This window comes from Osmerus eperlanus, chromosome 3 (genome assembly GCF_963692335.1).
Source record: "Osmerus eperlanus chromosome 3, fOsmEpe2.1, whole genome shotgun sequence".
In the NCBI taxonomy this organism is placed as follows: Eukaryota; Metazoa; Chordata; class Actinopteri; order Osmeriformes; family Osmeridae; genus Osmerus; species Osmerus eperlanus.
In genome coordinates, this window is record NC_085020.1 from 10,549,802 (window position 1) to 10,573,232 (window position 23,431).

A 23,431-nucleotide genomic window follows, 5' to 3' on the forward strand; every position below is an offset into this window, starting at 1 on the left:
TATTAACGTGCAGAGGACAAAATATAAATGCACATTAAATGACACATTCCTGCTGACAGATAAACATCAGTTAAAACATTCCTCCACCTTCTGAACACTGTCAGGGAACCGTCACCAGGAAGTGATATGGGCGCGTTAGACAGAGAGAATTGTGCGATTAAATATAATGGGAAAATAGGTTTAACATTTTAGGCAGCTTCCAACAATTAGACAATTGTAGTTAGTTACGTAATACGGGAAACTCATCGAGGACCTGCGAACGGCAATGTAATTGTAAGTGCGTATTGTTACTTGAGATTCTAGACATTGTCAAACAGTTCAACTAGCCTGTAAGTAGCAAAACTTTAAACTACAGAGTAATTGGCCAAAGTAGCAGGTGCAGGTAGGATACGTTTCCGTGTAAAGAAACAATGTTTAGATCCTTTACTTCGAAGCACTTAAAATATTTGTTAACCAATTTAGTTTAGTTTAATTCGTCCTCGATTCGTTTCTGCACCACCACAGGTGCGCTGTTCTATGTTCTTGAGTGGATTGTTGTAGCTATACAAAAGTAGGCATATTTGTGGTAGAATCCTGTTCATTTGTTAAACTATATCACAGAACAGAGAAAGATAAAAGATCATTTGAAGCAAAGTTCATGAATCTCCCAGATCTTTGGAACTGCTGCTTTCGCTGAATGCAGGGTAGTAACCTGCAGATGTCTGATGATGGGTTACAGTTAGAGGAAGTAACAGATCGCAATACCCCTAAACCAAAACCCCTGTTTTGCCCTTTGTTCAACTTCAGTCAACATGGAGCACTGGCCTGTATGCCTGCAATTTGAGTCTTTGTTAAAGCCGAAAATCAGCAGATTACGCCTGCACTTGTCACATTATTATGACATTTTGTTATTTTAGTATGTATACATATAGGCTATAGCCTATAACCTACGTGTGTGGTTAGTGTGTGTAAGCTACTGTTGGGCCTGTACTTTGCCCCACCGCGACTTTTACTGATTGCGGCATAGCAGGCACTAAAATATAGGATTATATAGAACTCTTCCCGCGTGTTTTGTACACACTGGTTTGTTCTTACAGTGTAAAACGCTGATGATGTGGTTTAAGTCCTATAGACTAACTCTGAAGATAGGCCTATGCCACTCAACATGTGATATAGGCCTTCTTTAAAACGCTTTTTATAAGCCGCAGGATATGTCTGAATATTATTTTGAAATAATATATCTGAAAAAATATATATTTTAAATACTATAGGCCTATACAACATAATTTCTGACCTTGAAATCGGATAACAACCGTAGCAATTGACGATTGGCATATAGGCTACCAAACCCTTTGCAGTTCGGTTAGACAACTTTACCAAAAATTCTGATTCTGAGCCACTTATATGCCACTTTTACACCAGTTAGAACCTGGTGCAAGTTCAGAGAGCTCTGGTGCTAGTACCAGACAGTTCATAACTGGCAATTATTCCACCCAAATCTTGGGTGGGGGTTCTTCCTCTGGCTTCTGAATTAATTGCATGAGCAAGAAACACAATTCCCATTCTACACTCTTCAGAAGGTGTGGATGTGTCAATGACTAAGTACTGTGCGCAGAAGACTTCATGAACATAAATTCAGAGGCTACTAGAGTGCAAGATGCAAATCACAGTTAACCCATAAAACAGGACGGACAGGTTAGTTGGCCAAGAGGTTCTTAAGCAGTTCTTAAGCAGGCCTGGCAGAGCATCACCAGAAAAGATAGTCAAGAGTGATGTCTGACTTGCAGACTTCTGTTTTGTTCCTGTGTTTCTATTATTCATACTCACACATACAGAAGGAGGAAATTGTTGTCTTTGTAATTGCCCCTAACATGAGGGTGTGGTGTATGCTAGTTTGTTCCCCTCAGGTCAGGATGAGTAAGGGCAACTTTAGTAAACAGACCCCCTGTCAGAGCACAGCAGAGGAGGAGGAGGAAGAGGAGGAGGAGGAAGAAGAAGAAGAGTCTAAGATCTGCCAGGTGTGTGGTGACCAGGCCACCGGCTACCACTTTAATGCCATGACCTGTGAAGGCTGCAAAGGTTTCTTTAGGTGAGTTTGAAACACCCTTGCATGCATGCATACTGGCCCCCCTCCTCCCCCACAGACATATTTTCTCCCTGTTTCTCATACTTCATCCACCATACTGCATGGTCTGGGTCCCTGCTGCCGACCTCTTTCGGACTTCTGAGTACAGAAAAAAACAAGGCACAAACATCACTGGTGATTGTGGTGGTAATAAGAACAACCTGTGTATGGTAAGAGGAACATGTAACCGTAGGGACATTGAACATTAAGAGGAACACTCATAATATATACAATTGTTTACACAAGTACAGAAAGAGACAGTAGAAATTCAAAAACCACACCAACTGAATGTGTGTTTTCCCCCCAATCAGTGAGAGTGACATAGGCAGAAGACTTTGTGTGAAGCGCATTGTGGATCCTTCTGGTATGAAATGCGCTATATAAATAAATAAAGTTTTTAAGTTTATGTGTGGTGGATGAGTCCTAGAGTTTCGACAGGGCTTTTTTGGAGCTATACCAATCCCCGAAAAACGGTAATGTAGGCATGGATCTTCGGTACTGGAGGAGAGGATCTCTGTATCTGGTGGTCAGTGGAGGGGAACTAGTTGCCACTGAGACAGCTATGGAGCTGAAAGAAGTAGCTGACGTGTTATGAGGAGGGTAGTGCCATTCTCATGGAGCAGTTTTGTTTTTTCTTGGAGAGATGTATTTTAGAGTGTGGCCTCCATTTTCCGAGTGGTATGGAGAAGAGAGTGGCGTGGTATGGAACAAAGAGGGGCGTTGTGTAGGGAAGTGGTATGGTACAAGAGCGTGGCTCTTCTTTAGAAGAGGAAACCTTTAATTGTCATGCAACTGACAACACACGCGTGCAGGGAGTGGCGACACCAACACACGCACATGTTCGAGTGACAACAGGTAAAACAAATTCTCAGCGTTTTCCCATCCTGTTTTCCTTCCTCCGAGTGCAGCCAGGAGGAGTGATCAGCCATATAGGCCGGCCTCCAAGGCGACTGGGGGGTCAAGTCCAAGAGCTCACCTCATTCCTGGCCAGGGACATGAGCAGGAGAGCAAACTCCACACAGAAAGTCCTGGGAGATCACTAAATAGTGCCCGAAGTGGGAATTTCACCCAGGACCTTCTTGTTGTGAGAAAGTGTAGTGAGGTAGAAGAGTGTGCCTTCCTCTGGGAGAGTGGTATAGTGGAAGACTGTGCCTTTTTCTGAGATCCGAGGCACTGTCGGGCAGTTATGAGACATCAGTTGTAGAGGGGTCCAGGGTATTTAGCCAGGATTCAACAACAGATAGAATTCAGCTAGATACTGTAGGAGTGTTGTGAGTAAGACGAAGCTTGAGGTTTACCAAGCAAGAGTATGGTGCATGAGTGGCTAATACAGTGAGGTTGTATTTATTGATGGCTATTGACTAGCCTTAGTGATACAGTGGATTAGTTGATGAGTCTCAGGTGTGTAAGTGATAGGTGCATAGTCGAGGTGGCCGATGGGAGTTGTGGTGTGCTTTTTTCTCTTTCCGAACCTCAGCTAACTCCACATCATAGAAGAGAACACAGCGACATACTAGCAACATATTTTGCATGATTAAATAAAGTCTGTTCAGAAGTAAGTTTCTCTTATCCTGTCTAACCACTGTTTGTGTCTGACAGACAATAATATACAACATCCACATACACAACCGCCTTAACTAACCACCTCATATAACCAAGCACAACGAACACAACCTGTTGAAACAAGTTAACCCTTGTGTTATCTTCGGGTCATTCTGACCCATCAGTCATTGTGACCCACCGTCGTATTGCGACAAATTTACCGCATACAAAGACAAAGTGAAGCATTTTCTTTTAACAGCTAGGCTGTCTCAGACCCCCCACATTGCAAAGGTTAAAAGAAAATTATTTTAATTTGTTTTTGTATTGGGTAAAATTGGGTAAACACAACGATGGTTCGTTATGAACCTTTGGGTCATGTGACCCGAAGGCAGCACGAGGGTTAAAAAGTAGTATTGCCTGCTCAAAGTCCCTTTCATAGCTGCAGGCAGAGATGTGCTTTCTTCGCCTTCCCCCGTCCATGTGTGTGATGTGTCTATAACGTGTCTCTCAGGCGAAGTATGAAGCGCATCATGCCATTGCGCTGCCCCCTCCAGAAAAAGTGTGTCATCACCAAGAACAACCGCAGGCAGTGCCAAGCCTGCAGACTCCGCAAGTGCCAGGCCATAGGCATGCTCAAAGAATGTGAGTGGGTCCTGAGAAACACACACACACCCACTGGTATTCAAAGTCATTGATCATGCCATCGTGTCATGACGTTTCCGAGGTGACCTGGTTCTTGTCTTCGTTACCATAGTGATTATGTCTGATGAGGCGGTGGAGAAGAGGAGAAGTGGCATCAAAAGGAAGAGGCTGGGCAGGGCTCCTGTCCTTCTCACACCCCAACAGGAAGCCACCATACAGGAACTGGTCACAGCCCATCACAACACCTTTGACATCACCTTCTCCCGCTTCAACGGGTTTAGAGTATGTGTGCATCAGCGTGTGTTTGTGTGTTTGTTTGTGCGTGCAACTTCCTACCTACAGCCAAATAAAGGCATATGTCTCTCTGTGTTCATTTCAGCCTATTGACAGAAACCTCAACCCCATGTTCCCATACAACCAGTCCGCAAGCCAGGCAATCATTCCTCAGAAAGGCTACTGCAGGAGTGGAGATGAATCAGCCTCCGAAAGCTCCTCCCCCTCCCTAACCTCCTCCTCTTCCCTGACCTCCTCCTCTTCCTCTTTGTCATCCCCTTTCATGCTGATTGGCGGGGAGGATAAGGGGGCAGGGGTTGGAGCAGAGAAGACCACCATGTTTAGCACACTGCCTCACGTGGCCGACCTCACAACCTACATGATCCAAAACATCATCAGCTTTGCTAAAGGACTCCCGTCCTTCAGGTTCGTGTGTGCAGGTGTGATTCCTAACCCCGTCCCTGTCATGGCCCTGTCATGGTCTTTACACTGTGTGTGTATGGTAGGGCTTTGGTGATTGAGGACCAGATCTCTCTGTTGAAAGGAGCTACGTTTGAGATGAGTCAGATCCGGTTCAACATGCTGTTCAACTCCAGGACCGGTATGTGGGAGTGTGGGCCACTCACCTACTGCATGGATGATGCTGTCAGAGGTGAGGCATGCAAAAACACATGCATACCCTTACACACACACACTCTCATACAGCCTACCCACAAAACAGTTTCGACATGAGATACGATCACATTTAAATCATGCATAGCATACATCCAGCATAGAGCGCCAATGCTGTGACTTGATGAATCGAGATACATTTTTTGACTATCGTAAATGTACAAAGTATAGCAATATACTTTCTCTATAGACTTATTGTGTCTATAGAAAAAGCAGCTACACGGTGCAGATGTAACGGCACAGTTGTCTGTTGAATATGGAATGAATTATGTAATTCTGGCCCTTACATACTGCAGATTGCGGAAGAGGGGAGGGCAGAGAAGAAACCACAAGAAAGAGGAAGAGAAAATGTGAAGGAGGAGATGTGGGAGGAGAGAGGAGGAGGGAATTGAGGAGCTTGTGGAGTGGTAGTGTAGCTGGGAGTTGAAAGGCAAGGTCATTAGGTATCAAGGGCCTACCTGGGGGTGGGGGAGTAAATCAGAGAAGCAGAGAAAGACTAGTTGTTTCTGTTTTCAATTCAAATTATAGGCCACTGTATCTGCCATGACATCTATTATAGATTTAATGTGTGTCCTGGTGTTCAAACTGAGACAGTTCTTTATGAATCAGTGGAGGTTTACCTAGCTTTCTCCTGAATGTGTTTGTGTGTTCATGTATCTGAAATGGTTTCCTGCCCATTGTGTGTGCCTGTCACAATGTGGTTTAACCATTCCTGTGAAAATAGAGACATTTTGTACTGCCACTGTCTCATTGTATGCCTGCCTGCTAAGATTTCATTTGGATTTTAAAGAATTCAGTCTGTTGGTTGATCAGAATGACTACAAAAAGTTTATCAGATTTTCAGTAAGTAACTTAAAGTAGGAAAGCTTCTCCAGTCCAGATTGTGGCTGAACACAGCTTACTGTACTGGCCTCTGTTCTCCATTAGAAGTATATACAGCCTGTTCTATAGTCAGTAATACACTGTACCAGGTTATATTTGACTTAGTAGCATATGTATAAAGGAGAAAGTAAGAATACAAATGAGAATTCTATGTTCCATTGTTCTCTGTGAGTCATGGAGAACTCTAGTGACAACTTGGTCTGACAGCTCACAGGTTCCAATGCTTATCTGGGTAATCTGTAGGTGTCAGAAACAGCTTTGTGGCGCTATCAGGAGAGAGAATCAAAGCCACACAATTGTAGAATTGTACCTTTTTTGCATCTTAAAATGAGTCATTCTCTTACTCCAACAGCCTACTGTCTTTACGGTTACAGACAGTAGGCCCCCACAAACATGTTTACCTCCCACCTTATCTCTTCTGTTTTCAATCCTTCTGTATTTCTCTCTCCTTTTGCCCCTCTGTAGCTGGTTTCCAACGCCACCTGCTGGACCCTCTCATGCGCTTCCACTACACACTGAAGAGCCTGGGGCTGCAGGAAGTGGAGTATGTCCTCATGAAGGCCATCGCCCTCTTCTCTCCAGGTAAAACACGGCAGGGGAGAGAGAATGAGAAGGACGAGGAGGACAAATGGGCTTCTCTAAAAGAAGGGGTGATCAGGGGGGGAAAGAAATAGTGAAAATAGAAAAATAGAAAGAATGCAGAAAGTCAACCAATGGCTGAAGGGAAGAGCCCTTTCCCCACACTCATACCCTCACTCATACACACACAACTAAGGGTTGGAAGCGCTCCAGGGTGAAAGTTCATTGCAGGCAGTAATGATGACCGTAGCTCTGAATCAGCTGCAGTTTTGTAAATGCCTCAACACTGTGTGGAAAAGCTGCGTTGTGATTGGCAGATCGTGTGGGCGTGAAAAACCGTGATCTTATCGATTCGCTCCAGGAAAGAGTTGCCTTCACACTGAAGACTCACATTGACTCGAAGAGAAAGGGGCCGGACAAACAGTGAGTCTGTCACTCAAAACCTGATGGGGTGGGTCCCCCCTACATGAGAACTGTAGACTTGAGTCATGGAGTCACATTTATAGATCACTAGTGAGTCGACTTACAGTCAATATTTAATTATTTACTGTGTGTGTGTGTGTGTGTGTGTGTGCGTGTGCGCGTGCGCGTGTGTGTGAATCCAGTCTGTTGTATCCCAAGGTGATGGCCTGTCTGACAGAGATGAGGACTATGAATGAGGAGTACACCAAGCAGGTGCTCCAGATCCAGGACATCCAGCCAGATGTGTCCCCTCTCATCCTCGAGGTGGTCAGCAAGGACCCCTAAGGACCCCGTCTCACACGAGCATCATCCAGGACACCTAACCACCCTCACAGAAGCCTAATCCTAACCTCTAACACACAGCCTCATCAAGGCATCATTTACACAGACATCCACCCTAATGTGGTTTCAAATTACCAGTGATTTGTTGTGATGTTGCTGTGATGTAGTACATTACTACCAGAGTTGCTCAGGGTTGTGAACAGTGCTTTGCAAAATTATCATAATGCAAGATTGAAGACAAAAATATGATATTGTAGCGGGGTTTGCTCGTTTAAGATTAGCAATACTTAATTTATAATAAAGTATGTAGTTCTTGGGGCACCACCTCTTATTGTTAAAGGGATAGAGGAAACCTTATTGAATAATATTTAAATAATAGCCTTCGTAATAATCAGTCTAATCTTAAGGAATGAATTCGTTCTAAGAGTAGAGCCAATCGTAACATCAGTGAACACGCACGTCAAAATATCTTTACAATGAATTTATTCAAGTAAGGTAAACAGATCTTATGAAAAGTTGGATTATGGGTTTGATATGAGAGATTGGTTTCAATGAACAGAATGAAATGGTCTAACTTAAAGAAAGGCAGAAATTGTACAGTCAGTGATTACATCCTTACAAATCATAAACAGAGCTCACGCCAATGCCATGTCGAGGAGGAAAGAGCGTTAGCCATAGTTACGTTTGATCAGGGGTTGATCAATGATGTTGAGGGCGGTTTGCGCCAAAGGTCCATTTGAAGAATCTGAAGTCACAGCGCGGCTGCGCTGGGTCATGTGACTGAGTCTGCGGGATCTCAGTGAAGTCGCATTTGGAATTGCGTTTTGGGTTCTTCTGTTGAAACGTCCAGATAGTGACGCGTTCACTATAAAGTTGAATCTCAGGAGAAGCTTGGCGACGTCCTTGGAACGCCAATCCTGATGGCGTTCATGCCATGGTCGGTTTCGCTGGAGTCAGAGATTGATGGTCATCTTAGGGCTTTATACAGTTCGAGGGAGGACCCGTCTGGGGTCAGATGTGGATTGGGGGAAGATGGGTTCTCAACTCCCCCCTTCTTCCTTCACACCTACCAAAGGTGTGATCTGATCTTTGGCTGGTTCATTCGATGGTTCAAATATTGTTCTGGACATCTTGGTACAGTTACAAAATATAGTTGAATGATTGTTTTATTATGATAGCTTCGTGTAGATACCAAGAATGACGTGGTTATCTTTCAGGAAGAAGGAGTTGTTACTAGAATCAAGATTTCAGTGAACACAACATTAAAACAAAGTAACAAACATAACACAAATATCCCTCTCATAATTCTCCACCTTGTACTCTTGTGGTAAAGGTGAAGTCTCAAGCACTTTCCTCAAAAGTTCTGATCAAGGTATGTTCTTGGTTCAAATCGCCGCCGAAACGGATAGCAAATGGTCGCTGGAGACGTGTTGTCTAAATCAGGCCCTTTGAAGCTTGCAAGCTAGCAGGAGGGCTGATTAGGTAGATTGGGGAGGCCCCCCCCCCCATTCTATGGTTCCTTTGCATCGGCGTTTGGTGGGTAATCAGCATACTGAGGGTGTCACAAGGGCTGATTCTGATGTGATTGAATCACTCTTCAGGTGTGGCAAGATGTTGGCTCCGTGTGGTCTTGTGGACCTCACTACATCCCCCCGGATGTCAACTTTCATAGACCGTCGTCGATGAAACTGTTGACATGAAGACAAGAGAAGAAAGACCACAGCAGCGTAACAGCATGTCACCCCCCCTCCCCAGACATTGGCATGGCTATGAGTGATTAAGCTATGACATGACATAGGAAAAAGGTTGAGAGGAAATTATTGAAACAAAAAGAGGCACTTGAAGTGGCTTACAATGGCCGTAGCAATTGAAGCTTTGTGACTAGGGGTCTAGATGAGGGAAAAGTTGTCGGCTTTCCAATCTTTTTAAATCAAACTAGTTTCAATAAACTCATTTAGGTTATGGTTACAATTGACTGCCAAAGACGTATACAAATAACAAATAAAGGTACAAGGTAATTATAGTACATACTTTACACAATTATAGTTACTAAGTAGCTTCTTGAAGTCAACGTAACTAAACCACATTGATGAACTGCATCTAATAATGTAACTTTAGTTTGGCAACCACTGTTATTTTAAAACACAGTTAGCTGTGGGAATAGTCAATGCTTTTTTCGACAAGCTATCGTGGCGGCATAATAGGTTACGTGTAGAAACTGCATTGTTTAGTTGCTTCTAAACAAAAGTCCTTCAGGACTAAGCACTACTGTCTGTTTCCCTGAACTAGACATGTGCACCAACGTATTAGTTGGTTGGTTAATTCACTTAACCAAATAGCTACACTATTAAAAATAGAGGCTATAATAAAGGCTCTTATGCTACTTTCCGTGAAGAGCTGGCCGAGGCAGATTACAACGTAAATGTCGGGGCAGCGGTGTTTCTGAGCACGCGCGTACCTCCGGTCAAACCTAGCCGCTTCCTTTGAGCTAGCTGGTCCCACACACACACTCGTGGTGGCGGTAGGTTACGTGCACAGAACTGCGTTGTTTAGTTGCTTCTAAACAAAAGTCCTTCAGGACTAAGCACTACTGTCTGTTTCCCTGAACTAGACATGTGCACCAACGTATTAGTTGGTTGGTTAATTCACTTAACCAAATAGCTACACTATTTAAAATAGAGGCTATAATAAAGGCTCTTATGCTACTTTCCGTGAAGAGCTGGCCGAGGCAGATTACAACGTAAATGTCGGGGCAGCGGTGTTTCTGAGCACGCGCGTACCTCCGGTCAAACCTAGCCGCTTCCTTTGAGCTAGCTGGTCCCACACACACACTAGCAGCTATTTCACGAAAAACAATTGAATACGCACACAGCCACTGTAGCCCAGGCACAGTAGTATTAAATACATGGTGCTACATACAGTTAGAGCTCGCTCTATTTTAACAGTTCGTTTCACAAAAGTTACGATTGCTCATTTCAATCTATCTTAGCCTCACACGGGGCACCATTATGTAGCGGGGTTTGCTCGTTTAAGATTAGCAATACTTAATTTATAATAAAGTATGTAGTTCTTGGGGCACCACCTCTTATTGTTAAAGGGATAGAGGAAACCTTATTGAATAATATTTAAATAATAGCCTTCGTAATAATCAGTCTAATCTTAAGGAATGAATTCGTTCTAAGAGTAGAGCCAATCGTAACATCAGTGAACACGCACGTCAAAATATCTTTACAATGAATTTATTCAAGTAAGGTAAACAGATCTTATGAAAAGTTGGATTATGGGTTTGATATGAGAGATTGGTTTCAATGAACAGAATGAAATGGTCTAACTTAAAGAAAGGCAGAAATTGTACAGTCAGTGATTACATCCTTACAAATCATAAACAGAGCTCACGCCAATGCCATGTCGAGGAGGAAAGAGCGTTAGCCATAGTTACGTTTGATCAGGGGTTGATCAATGATGTTGAGGGCGGTTTGCGCCAAAGGTCCATTTGAAGAATCTGAAGTCACAGCGCGGCTGCGCTGGGTCATGTGACTGAGTCTGCGGGATCTCAGTGAAGTCGCATTTGGAATTGCGTTTTGGGTTCTTCTGTTGAAACGTCCAGATAGTGACGCGTTCACTATAAAGTTGAATCTCAGGAGAAGCTTGGCGACGTCCTTGGAACGCCAATCCTGATGGCGTTCATGCCATGGTCGGTTTCGCTGGAGTCAGAGATTGATGGTCATCTTAGGGCTTTATACAGTTCGAGGGAGGACCCGTCTGGGGTCAGATGTGGATTGGGGGAAGATGGGTTCTCAACTCCCCCCTTCTTCCTTCACACCTACCAAAGGTGTGATCTGATCTTTGGCTGGTTCATTCGATGGTTCAAATATTGTTCTGGACATCTTGGTACAGTTACAAAATATAGTTGAATGATTGTTTTATTATGATAGCTTCGTGTAGATACCAAGAATGACGTGGTTATCTTTCAGGAAGAAGGAGTTGTTACTAGAATCAAGATTTCAGTGAACACAACATTAAAACAAAGTAACAAACATAACACAAATATCCCTCTCATAATTCTCCACCTTGTACTCTTGTGGTAAAGGTGAAGTCTCAAGCACTTTCCTCAAAAGTTCTGATCAAGGTATGTTCTTTGTTCAAATCGCCGCCGAAACGGATAGCAAATGGTCGCTGGAGACGTGTTGTCTAAATCAGGCCCTTTGAAGCTTGCAAGCTAGCAGGAGGGCTGATTAGGTAGATTGGGGAGGCCCCCCCCCCCATTCTATGGTTCCTTTGCATCGGCGTTTGGTGGGTAATCAGCATACTGAGGGTGTCACAAGGGCTGATTCTGATGTGATTGAATCACTCTTCAGGTGTGGCAAGATGTTGGCTCCGTGTGGTCTTGTGGACCTCACTACAATATTTTTGCCAGGTCTTGAAAGCATGATACACATTTTTATCTTGTGTTCATGTTTCTCAGTTGAAGAAGAAACAGGATGGGACCACTTTCTTTCCACCTCACCTCAAAGTTAATGTGTAGTTGTTCACGGTTTCTTGAGGCTCACTAAACAGTTGCTTCAAAAGGACCGACACACTGCTCTACTTTATCTGAAATGCTCTCAAGTTCTATAATAAGGACTTCTGTTTTGTACATTGTCATATGGCATCCAGTCCTTGATAGCTGAAAGGTACAGAGATTACTAATGTTGTTCGGTATGAAAGTGAAGTATCGTCCTCATAATAAGAAAAACACTAATTAAGAAACCTTTGGGACGCATGTACTGTACAGGAAGAACAAATATGACCAAGGATTGAACCCTGGGCCACACTACAAGTCAACAGAGCAATATAGGAGACGTAATTATCGATAGCCTCTGGAAAACTCTCAAATAGGTGGCAAGCCAGCCAAGGGGAGGCCCAGTTATACCTACCCAATTCTGACGCCTACTAAGGTGAAGAGAATCGTTAAAAGCTGCAGTTAGGTGAAGCAGCAACGGAAGGCTGAATAATAGCATCAGGAAAAGATTCACAAAGGAGAGTATGGATGGGCCTAAGAAGCCAAAGGAATCCTTAAAAGAAAGGTTGGAAAAATCTGTGTCATACAACACAGTAGAACAGGTTAAAAGCTAAGGTTTAAATGTGGTATAACTCAATTCAAACACTTTATTTGACCCCGAGGTGGAATTTGCAGGGGCACGTAGAGTATTAGTCAGCATGTGGGGATGACTGCCGCAGCCAGTTCCCTCTGCTTGTTGTTGTTTGTTTTCCCCAATGCCTCCCTCCACAGAAAACAAACTCAATATAAAAACATACTCAACAGATTTCTCTTCCACCCATGTTCCTGGCCTCCGTTGATGTGGCTGACTGCTGCTCCTTGCTGCCCTGGGAGGAAGGACAGCAGAATGGGAATTATGGGAAAATGCAGAGGAACATTTTCTTTGGTGGACACTTGTGTGTGTGTGTTTCCCTGTGTTGCTACTCCCTGCTCGCTTGTCAAATTGTCTAACCTTTACATGTCCTTTTTCAACACATCCAGCCTACTCATTCATTGATCTGATGTGACTGGATGGGTATCAGCTTTTGAGATATCCACAGGCTCTCAACTATCCAATCAAAGTAGATCAGGTATCACCTTGAACAATGAGTCAGGGGAGGGAGGGTTAATGTCTGAGGTTTGGGGCCTTTCTGCTGCTGTACATTGCAAAAACAAGGTAATAAATGTGGCAAATGTAGAATGTGTAAGTATAATGAAGGTAAGATTATTGAGCTGGAGAATGATTCTAAAGGGCTTTAGGTCAGCCTTATTCTTCATAATGGTACATTTATGTACAAGCTGTATCATAATTATGTCACAAATCCAACCAGCTTGACATCTGTGTGAAGAGTCCAAGCTGTAGTCAGTCATGTACTGCTGTACATCCATGCTACAACAAGAACAAGCCAGTTATCCATTAGTTAATGAACCCCCTTTACAAAGAGCCAGTGTAGATGTACACACGCACAATCGCAAAGAAAGAAAAGCAGGAGAGATGGGGTTTTGTATCATTTCCAGGCTATCCTACTCTTTATTTAATGCAAATTACAGTACCAGGAAACTATTCCTCAGAGCACGCAGGGCAGGGGGAATATTTACACAGGCGCACATTTAGCATACCTTCACAGATCAAAACAAAAAGGAAACAAAAAAACATCTCAAATGAAATAAAAATGTCAGTCACAAACAGAGGCATTCAAGTAGTAGTATTGTTATACAGGTTGTTTTTGTCCTTTTTTTTTTTTTTTTTTACTCTTTAAACCCAGATAGCATATTTTTCTGCAACAAGAGTGTGTGCGCTGTAATACAATATGTAGCCCACTATCCTGGCTTGTCTTTTTTGGTGACCTTTGTGGTGTATTTTTTTCTTCATGGTTCACTCCTGAACTGGAGTTGAAGAGGGGGGGGGGGGGGGGGGGGGAGTAGCCCAGTGGTTACAGGCTTAGTGGTGGTGTTGGAGAGAGATAAAGAAAGCAACATGTTCATGGATGCCAAAAATTACAGCAAGCGGGACAAGGAAAGCTATGAGACCAACCCCCCTTTAGGTGCTACTAACCAACCCTCCCATCACAGATGTGTGTGTGTGTGAGGGGAGGGGTAGTGAGGTGAGAGGCAACAGAATAGAGAATGAGACAGGAAGAGAGACAAAGTGAATGACTGATTCTGAGGATGGCTTCATCACAACATCACAGACTGGTTCTGGTACCACCAGAACCAACCCAGAGAAGAACCAGACATGACCTTCACAACTAGGGCCCTGAATGGAGTCTATCTAACCTGCATGTGACCATTTACTGCTTAATATCAGAGCTGGATCAAAAAGGGTGCATTTGATTTAGTCTGCACAAGTACAATTAGGCCAAACCATCAGTCCCAAAAGTGCAAAATTTGGGACATATCAAATGCATCTTGAATATTTCCAAGTGTTTGATGCATGTATTTGACCCCGGCAACGAGTAACACCCCGTGTGCCCCCTCTTCCAACCTGAGACTCTGGTGTGTGTAAGCCAAGATTAAAAACAATTAAAATGAAACACATTCTCTTCAGACTTCTCTTAAAATCAGGTCCATGTCCATATAACTTTTAAGAAAAACAATGTTACATTGACATTATATTTGCAATAAAAATGTTTACATATAAAGATGGGAAAGGTGGAAAGGGAGAGGGGGAAACAAGTCATTCAGTACAATATGGGTGGATGATTGATTGTGTGTGTCTCGGGGGCAGGACTTCCTACAGCACCAAAGAGGGAGTCACGCACAATGAAGTGATGGTTGGAGGTGGGGGAGCGTGGGTGGGAGGGAACAAGGTGAAGGTGTATGAAAGCAAAGGCACTCCAAACTATAGATACACTATACATGACTAGTTATTGTTACAATAATACAGTTGTCTTCTACTTTCCTGTACAGGTAAGATTGAACTAGATGGCTAGATAAAGCTTGTAATCATCATCATCATCATCATCTACAATATCCAATACTAAACATGGTCAGTTTTGCACCTTTTTTTCTTCTTTTTTTTTTTTTCTTCTTCATGTACCCAACCCACCCTCTCCAACCCCATCTTTGTTTTTGCTCATAAACAGTACATGGGTCTGTATATATACATACCTTTAACACAACATGAAAAATAAACAGATACACAAACAAAAACAACAAACAAGTCAGAATTTGGTGAGGAGCATTTAGTCTGTATATACATATTCTGATGTGGTGTTTTTCATATTTTAACATGGTGATTCTTTTCTTAAAGTAGGTCTTGGCAGACTTGAGGAGAGAGCAATAGTAAACATGGTGTCAGCAATCAGGAGAGATCCAGTGCTGATTGGTTGGGAAATTAAGAACTACTGGAATATCTCCAGAAAAGAGACAAGAGACCTATTCAGAGGGAAGACATACAGCGGACATCCTGCAAGGGTCATAGAGAGACTGAGAGGGGGGGGGGGGTGACAAAGAAAAAGAGAGATCTACAGCAGTAGCAGAGATAAAAGAGATAAACCACACTACCTCCTCTGACATTGGCTTTAGACAGCAGCAAATATTGCCACTGGTCCACCACATATTATGTGTGAGCTCACGGCTTTGAATTCTGAACCACGGAAGTATAATATACATATCTATATATACTTTTGTACATAAGGAAAAGCAATATATAAACTGTGTTTGTATGTGTGTATGCGCTGTATGTATATACAGCATATATAATACAAGCACACAGATCCAGTGCACTGATATGGCACATATCCATCCACAATTTGCCCAGAAAAAAAAATAAAATAAAAATATATATAGGAAAATAAAACCAGAGTAGAATAAAACCAGCTCAGCTCTAACCATTTAAAACAACCCCAGGCAAAGTTCTGACTAAGTCCAAATCCTCGTCTGAGACAAGACTGCTTCTTTCCACAATTATCAGGACCATCATGCATCTGTCCGTGTGTGTGCGTGAGTGTATGTGAGCGTCATGCCTAGTCAGCAGAGCTGGAGGTCGATGCGGGGGTCAGGGGTGAGGGGTAACCCTAGGTGATCCACCCATACTCAGGCCATGCACTATAGGAGGAGCCAGGGTAACCCCATGACCAAGGTGCTGGGTTCATGTGGACTGGAGAGGAATAACTCATTTGGAAAGGGGGGTGAGGGGGGGGGGGTGGGTGAAAGAGTTCGGCTCTAGGACATCTATACAGATTGTCCTTTTAGAAACATTAGCAGGCTAGTACTGTAGTATTGTGTACATAACATTGTACATTAATAATGAGTACAGGAAGCAGCCTCTTCCCTCCCTCCCTCCCTCCCTCCCAGCAGACATACATCATCAGAGGTGGGGGGGGGGTAGCACAGGAGAACAAACTGGGAGTGGGGGAGGCTCAGTCTGACAGGGATTTGTAGTTCATTGCTTGGTTGGTTGATGTAGTCAGGCTTAGCATGGTGCCCGCACAGCCATTTTGATTTCTACACTGCTGGACACGCCCCCCTGGCCAGAGCAATGGGAGGGGACTAGGGTGGTTCAGGAGGTGGAGTTGGAGGCAGAGGCTGAGGCGGTAGTGGTGGGGCCTCGCTCTGTGCTGTTACCATCTGCAGGGGGAGAGGGGAGAAGACGTCAGAATACTGCACACACCTCTAAGGGTTAGTGTTGTGAGAACTTTAATGAACAAAGCATATATAGCTAAATAAAAAGGTTTTTACCCTATAGATAGAGGTAGAGAGAGAGAGACAGAGAGAGTGAGAGAGGGAATATCATAACAAGAAAGAGAAGGCTGAGATGTTCTGACCTGTGGTGGCAGAGGCATTGGTTGGCGTGGAGGCGGCACCCTGACTGCGAGCGTGGGCGGGGATCAGAATGGAGGCCAGGGAGGGATTACTGGACAGCTCTGAGGTAAAGACAAACCGCAACAGATTAGAGCAGATTAAGGCAAGACCAGGTAAGCACATCAAAGCCACCCTCAGGTGAATGAAGGTGATTACTACGCATCATTTGCTCCTGCCACACAGCAGACTGAGACACATCAGATTACACATGGACAACGGACACCTCTGTCTGGCACATAGGTCAGAAACAGGTCCTACGGATGACTGAGAGAACGAAAGGAGGGAAAATACAGAGAGAGAGAGAGCAGGGAGAGAGACAGATCCTCAAGCGTGAGGAAGAGATGGACATAGTAGTGAGCATGAGTGAAGCAGCTTTGTACCCTGGGTGGTGAAGTTGAAGAGGGAGGGTTTCTCTCTCCCGTTGGGCAGTTTGATGCTCGGGTCCCTCAGCTCATCGAAGAACGAGTGGGCGCAGGCCTCCAGGGGAGTGAGGCGAGCCGTGGGCGTGTACTCTAGCAGACGAGAACACAGCGCGATAGCCTCGGGGGGCGTGCGTGGTCGGAACACCTGGCAGTAAATCGCACTGAGTCACATGGGGGGGGGTACAAGAACCAGCTAGCCAATCAACAATTATATTGCAATAAGGGTGAAAGAAGCCACATGCTTCAGCCTCTGATTGGTTCAAATGGAGATGCTAATGTTTTGCATGTATTGAGGCCAGTGGAAGTGTGCATGCTGTGTAGCTGGGTAAGTTAAAGAAACAGTTCACCCCAAAATAAAAAAAATCGTATTCACTTTCTTACTCATTTTCCTTTCTAGACGCACGATTCCTTCTATGCATTGATACGGTTGGATGATGCAGTTAGACAGAAATAGTTCCAACATGAAACTGCTCACCCCAAGGTCTGTGGATTATTATCTTGAGTAAACAGCTCAAGAATTCTGGAAATTCTTTGCTATTTATTTTAATTGGCGGTTTGAGTGCTACAAGACTTTCCCAATCTAGTTCCATTATTATTATTAACATTATTATTATATTTGAGAGATGGCAGACATCTCAACGACCAATATCTCCAAAACTCACCAACTCACTTCAAAACTATCCAGATCATTAAATAGCACTACAGGTAGAGGAAAACATTATTTTTTTTAATTCTGGAGCAAACTGTCCCTTTGACTATGAATGATTACTAGTCAGAATAGGTCATCTATCTTCCATTTTTATGATCTCAGGCAGGCTTATTTTGGGGGGATAATTCAATCCACAGTATGTGTCTGGCTCTACCAACCCTACTGCAGGGTCGGTTGAGCAGAGATGCATTGCTTGGCAAACCGAATGCCTGAGTGGCTGTAGTTGCATGCATCCACCACTAGAGGGAAGCTGAGGTAATACAACAAGGCATTCTCATTGGCTAGAGACGATATCCAATGGTTTTGCATTTGGAGAGGGGTCAGGAAGCTACAGACAGTGATCCTTGGGCCTCCTCTTTCCCTGTATGAATTCTCTGAAAGTTCATACCTAACTATCCCTAACGGGATAGGTGAAAACATAATTTACAAATTCGATACATATCAGACACATCGCTGGGTTAGGGTAAGGATAAACTTGACCCAGACACTGACGATGATGATGGGGATGACTGAGGATCATTATGGTAGTGACTAATAGGCATGCATGTACGCGTGTGTGATACACTAGACAGGTGGATGGAGCGAACGGTGGGTATGCTGGGGGAGGGGTGAAGAGTAGTAAAAGTGTTCCTGTACCTGTTGACTCACCTTAGTCCAAGGGTGTGCCTTAATCTGGGGGAATTTGAACTCTGTATAGTTAGGGTTCATCTCCCTGATCTGCTCTCTGGTGGGAGTTCCTAGAACCTGAAGAGGAGGAGAGGAAGGGGTGGGGACCAAAACAGTAGAGGGTCAATGAAAGGATTAAAAGGGAAAAAAAGAAGGAATGCATCGAGGAGTGAAGAGAACAAGGAGGTCAACGGGGAAGGAACAAGAGAGGTGGATATCGAAATACAGAACAAAAACGAAAGAAAAGAGGCATTCTATGTCATTGCTAGAGATAAATAAATACATAAATACATATACTGTATATTCTGTGCAACAAACACACACATTTTATACCTTTATAATCTCAACCAACTGATCCACTCCACTGTCACCAGGGAAGATTGGTTGCCCTAGCAAGAGCTCTGCTAGTACACAGCCGGCAGACCACACATCTGAAGAAGTGGCAGGAGCATAGACAGGAAGAGGAAATCAGCACATCAAAAGGGCAGGGTATCAACAAGAGACGTAGCGAAAAGCTACTGTGCTACTCACAGTAGCTCACTAAACGCCTCATTAGCACCAAAAGCAATTTCTGAAAGATGATTACGAATGAGTTACAGATGTTCCTCATTTAACCGAAGAGCAGCAACAGTCCTTCATTATAATGAGGTTACCTATACTGGACGTATAGTCAGTGGCTCCAAAGATGAGTTCTGGAGCTCTGTAGTAGCGGGAACAAATGTAGGAGACATTGGGCTCTCCGCGAACCAGCTGCTTGGCGCTGTTGTACACACACACACACACAGTGCAGTCAGTAACAAACTTGTTTTTATCATAGACATAATCTACCTCATGATCTTTTGAATTCTTCTCAATCTTCATCATCCTAATCATCCAGCCCGTCTCACCTGCCAAAGTCACAGAGTTTGAGGACGGCAGTCTCTGGGTCCAGCAGTAAGTTCTGAGGCTTGATGTCCCGATGGCAGATCCCAAATGAGTGGATGTAGGCCAGGCTACGGAACAACTGGTACATGTACAGCTACACGCACACACACGCACACAGAGAGAGAAAAAATGACCTGTGGTCTTAATCACAAGACACACCACAATCTCAAAACACACCACAATCTTAAAACAATCCCACAACCCTCAGTTCTCTCCATCACCCCCCCAACCCCCACAGTGTTGCCTACCTTGACGAACACCATAGGCAGAGTTTGCTTGGCTCGGCTGTAGTGCCGGGCCACTCTGTAGACAGTCTCAGGGACATAGTCCAGGACCAGGTTAAGATAAACCTCATCCTTCTGTAGGGGAGAGAGAAGGTTAGATGCAAGGCACACACATACAGTCCCGGCCTTACAGACCCGAGACAAACAGCCCATTGTTTTGGTGTTATTAGTGACAGATCAGTATGGCATGCAGTCACTCAAAAAGAATCTGTCCATCTGCCTCATCTTCACCCTTTCTGTCTGCATCATACATTTCCACTATAGTGTGCTCTGACACACGTTGCCACGGTGATGTAAGAGCAACAGCCTGTTTGCATGATGATGTCACCATGGCTGCTAACTGCAGACCATTGTGTAGTGTTTCCCCTCAAGACAGGAAATGCATCATTGGTTTTAGCTATCATACAGTCGCAGACAGTGAGGTCATTTCCTTCTTAATGTATTCTGGGCCTTGGTGACGCAAAGAATATTCACAAAATATTCAACAAACTTGTATTCACCCTTGGCACATCCCTCACAGGGGTGGAGGTCACACAAATGAGACACGTTTCTCCTCTCCATTCATCCACCTCCTCCTCTCCAACTCTACACACACAACGTTCATCTCATCTGTAGGAATGTGAGCTAGCATAGTAGTTTGTGGCAATGTGAACTCATGGTAGTGGTTTCAAGTGATGTTAGCTAGCATCGTAGTAGCTACTTGGTGATATGATCCACAAGGATGATTAAAGGCTACCCTCAGTATGGTAGCACACACACACGCATTTTCCCTCTCTGTCTGACATCTGACAGCCAGCAGTGTCTCCTGATGCGTGTTCCACATGGATAACATTATGATCCGAACGGTGGGGGAGACTCCTATACTTTCTACTACTGTAGCTCCAAGGTTATATTTAGCCTAGCAACAGCAATGACTCACTTCCTGCCTGTCTAGAGAGGCACTTCCTCAGCTCAGTCCCAGCTGGTTGCCCAGGCAGAGGCCTGATTGCCTTCTAACCGCCTCCCAGCCGAATCCTAATCGACTAACACACCATTCGCGCCTACGTGAGCAACTACCGAGGCACTATGCTCTTCATGTGTGAGTACTCCAGCTTAACTGTGAAGTGTACACAGTGTGCCCTGTCAGATTAAGTGTGTGTGTCTGTGATGTATTTAACTACTAGAAGTGGCGTGTGTGGATGTGTTGGTTTGCATACGTGTTGTGTCTTGCGGAGAAGTGAGTTGTGCGTTTCTGGCTGGCCCTCTGGGTCCAATGGTGCACTCCAATTCTGCAAGTTACTAGCTAAGTCACCACTTAACGTAATACACACAAACACACCACTCGACATAATCTGGACATAGCGTATAATGTGTAGATGTGTGTGTATGAATGCATACATGTCAGTATGTGTGTACATGATATACACACACACACACACACACACACAGTACTTATACAGTACTTATTATCTGTGTCTCTTACATGCACTTGCACACCCACACACACACATTCTTTCTGTATGTCGCACATACATACTGGTTATAGAGCACACCTCTGTGTGTAAAGCATGCTGCCATGGTTCATTGTCACAGCCATGTAAAGGTCACTGGCAGGGCCCCGTGCTACAGATTGGTACTACTCCCTCTGCCCTCAGGCTGGCACTGACTCTCTCAAGGCAGCCAACTGCACACGAGGCATGGCTTAGACAAGGGGCCGACAAGGGGCCTTACAATCACTGATAGTGTGTCCAAGGCTTTAGGGAGTGTGTGTGCGTCTCAGTAGCACTCTATTTGATCTGCGTTGTGTAAGTGGGTAAAGAGTGAGCAGAACTCCTGGGCAGTCCAGATTCCAGTGATTACATAATCTCTAGCACTAGCAGTCAACAGGGCTAACATCGTGGCGCTTAGCATGCAAAACGGTGCAGATTTTTGTGTGAAAAGTCTAACTTTGCTAACACTGCTAGCGATACTAAACACAACACGTTACCAACTACTTCCACGCACTTCCTGACCAGTAGGCTCTTTAGCTGCCCCATTCTGCCAGATGTACATAGACACAAGCCAAGGCTTTCACACACAACCACCCCCCCCACCCACTCAGTCTGCCATCCAGAGATGTCATGGCCATACAAATCACACCATGCCAGGCTCCACAATTGGACTGGGTAGGGGAGTGGACAGAAAGAGGGAGGGGATAAGGACTGGGGGCGGGTAAGGAAGAGAGTTACCATGGGAACAAGGACAGAAGGGGAAAGAAGAATGAGAGCGTGTGGAGGGGGGGGGGAGCATGGAAGGAGTGAGAGGGAGGGACAGAGGGTGAAGCATGCCTGTAACTCGAACTCATTCTCTGGTGTCCCTACTGGGCTACTACGCTGAGCACGCTAGCGCACTGACTAAAAGTCAGCGAGCAGCACGTGGTGGTGGTGGTGAGGTGCTCAGGAATGACGGTCACATCTAAAATTAGCAGGTGCCCTTTGGTTGGGGCAACCCCCCATCCTCAATCTCCCCACCCGGTCTCCCCTGCTCTAGTCTGCCATTCCTGGGACTGTGTTTGTGTGTGCGTGTGTGTTGGGGAGATTTTCATTACTGCCGAGTCATGGACCTGACGCCATGTGTATGCGTGTTTGTTCGATATAAAGCTTGTTTTCTGATGTTCAGAGCTAAACATGGTTTTAACCCTTCATATATAACAAACCCATTCTTCAAGACCAAATGATGCTGGTCCTGAATTTAAACAGACAGACAGAGACACATACAGCCAGAGACACAGACAGACAGACAAAGGAACAGTATGGTGGACACACCTTGTCTCCACTAGAGTAGAAGAAGTAGCGCAGTCGAACGATGTTGCAGTGGTCCAACTTCCTCATAATCTGGAGCTCACGGTTCTGAGAGAAAAAGAGAGAGAGAGAAGCAGGAGGGAGAGAATCAGGGAGAGACAGAGAGACCAAGAAGGAAATAAATTAGCATAGGAGCTTGTACAGTTTAAAGGGTGACTCATAGAGCATCTCTGTGGCAAGATTCTTATAGTAGAGAGAGAGAGAGAGAGAGAGAGAGAGAGAGAGAGAGAGAGAGAGAGAGAAGAGAGAGAGAGAGAGAGAGAGAGAGAGAGAGAGAGAGAGAGAGAGAGGAGAGAGAGAGAGAGAGAGAGAGAGAGAGAGAGAGAGAGAGAGAGAGAGAGAGAGAGAGAGAGAGAGAGAGAGAGAGAGAGAGAGAGAGAGAGAGAGAGAGAGAGAGAGAGAGAGAGAGAGAGAGAGGCAGGAAGGGGGCTTCATGGCCGACTAAGGAATCAGAACTGAAAGTACATCGCTTCATTAGCGTTTAATCCCTTTGATGAAAACATTCATACAATGCCTGTCCACAGAGAGAGACGTCATCATCCTGCCAGAAGCAGAGTCAGGTTACGGCGAGCTTACTGACCCCGAGCACACACACACAGAAAAGCATGCACGCGCTGTTCACACACAAACACACATACAAACATTCAATCACACTTCCTCATATTCCTCAGTCCTTAGTCAACCTCCATCTTCTTCTGCCCCTCAACATCCTGTCACTCCACCCACCCACGCACACCCAACCCTCCCCTCCCTTATCCCATACCAGTGACATCATCCTCCTCTGGTTTGGTTTCCTGGTCACCTGACCAGCATGCAGTGTGGTACACGGTATGGCCTGGAAAGG

The 23,431-nt window shown here is 44.6% G+C and overlaps 2 protein-coding genes across 14 annotated transcripts in view; one reads left to right on the plus strand and one right to left on the minus strand.

The window, feature by feature from the left end:
• Positions 1–13,922, plus strand: nr1i2 (nuclear receptor subfamily 1, group I, member 2). Of its 12 annotated transcripts, none has more exons than XM_062457164.1 (10): positions 1–281; positions 1,892–2,068; positions 4,158–4,288; positions 4,401–4,570; positions 4,668–5,001; positions 5,106–5,213; positions 6,581–6,697; positions 7,012–7,117; positions 7,300–7,699; positions 11,856–13,922. In XM_062457164.1, the coding sequence occupies exons 2-9, from the start codon at positions 1,893–1,895 to the stop codon at positions 7,439–7,441; spliced, it is 1,284 nt and encodes a 427-aa protein (XP_062313148.1). In that variant the 5' UTR covers positions 1–281; position 1,892; the 3' UTR covers positions 7,442–7,699; positions 11,856–13,922. The 12 variants fall into 12 exon arrangements, with proteins under 12 accessions (XP_062313148.1, XP_062313145.1, XP_062313146.1 ...); XM_062457161.1 differs by having other exon boundaries at positions 4,668–4,987; positions 5,068–5,213; XM_062457162.1 differs by having other exon boundaries at positions 1–273; positions 1,873–2,068; positions 4,668–4,987; positions 5,068–5,213.
• gsk3ba (glycogen synthase kinase 3 beta, genome duplicate a) overlaps positions 13,679–23,431 on the minus strand; it is a 17,806-nt gene continuing 8,053 nt past the window's right edge. The window contains exons 3-11 of one of the 2 annotated variants that reach the window (XM_062457174.1): positions 22,552–22,635; positions 19,733–19,843; positions 19,448–19,578; positions 19,214–19,320; positions 18,894–18,991; positions 18,531–18,638; positions 17,144–17,330; positions 16,727–16,825; positions 13,679–16,529 (exon numbers count right to left, since the gene is read on the minus strand). In XM_062457174.1, coding sequence (XP_062313158.1) covers positions 16,462–16,529; positions 16,727–16,825; positions 17,144–17,330; positions 18,531–18,638; positions 18,894–18,991; positions 19,214–19,320; positions 19,448–19,578; positions 19,733–19,843; positions 22,552–22,635 — 993 coding nt within the window. In that variant the 3' untranslated portion in view covers positions 13,679–16,461. The remainder of the gene's footprint in view (positions 16,530–16,726; positions 16,826–17,143; positions 17,331–18,530; positions 18,639–18,893; positions 18,992–19,213; positions 19,321–19,447; positions 19,579–19,732; positions 19,844–22,551; positions 22,636–23,431) is intronic. The other variant, XM_062457175.1, reaches the window with a different exon arrangement.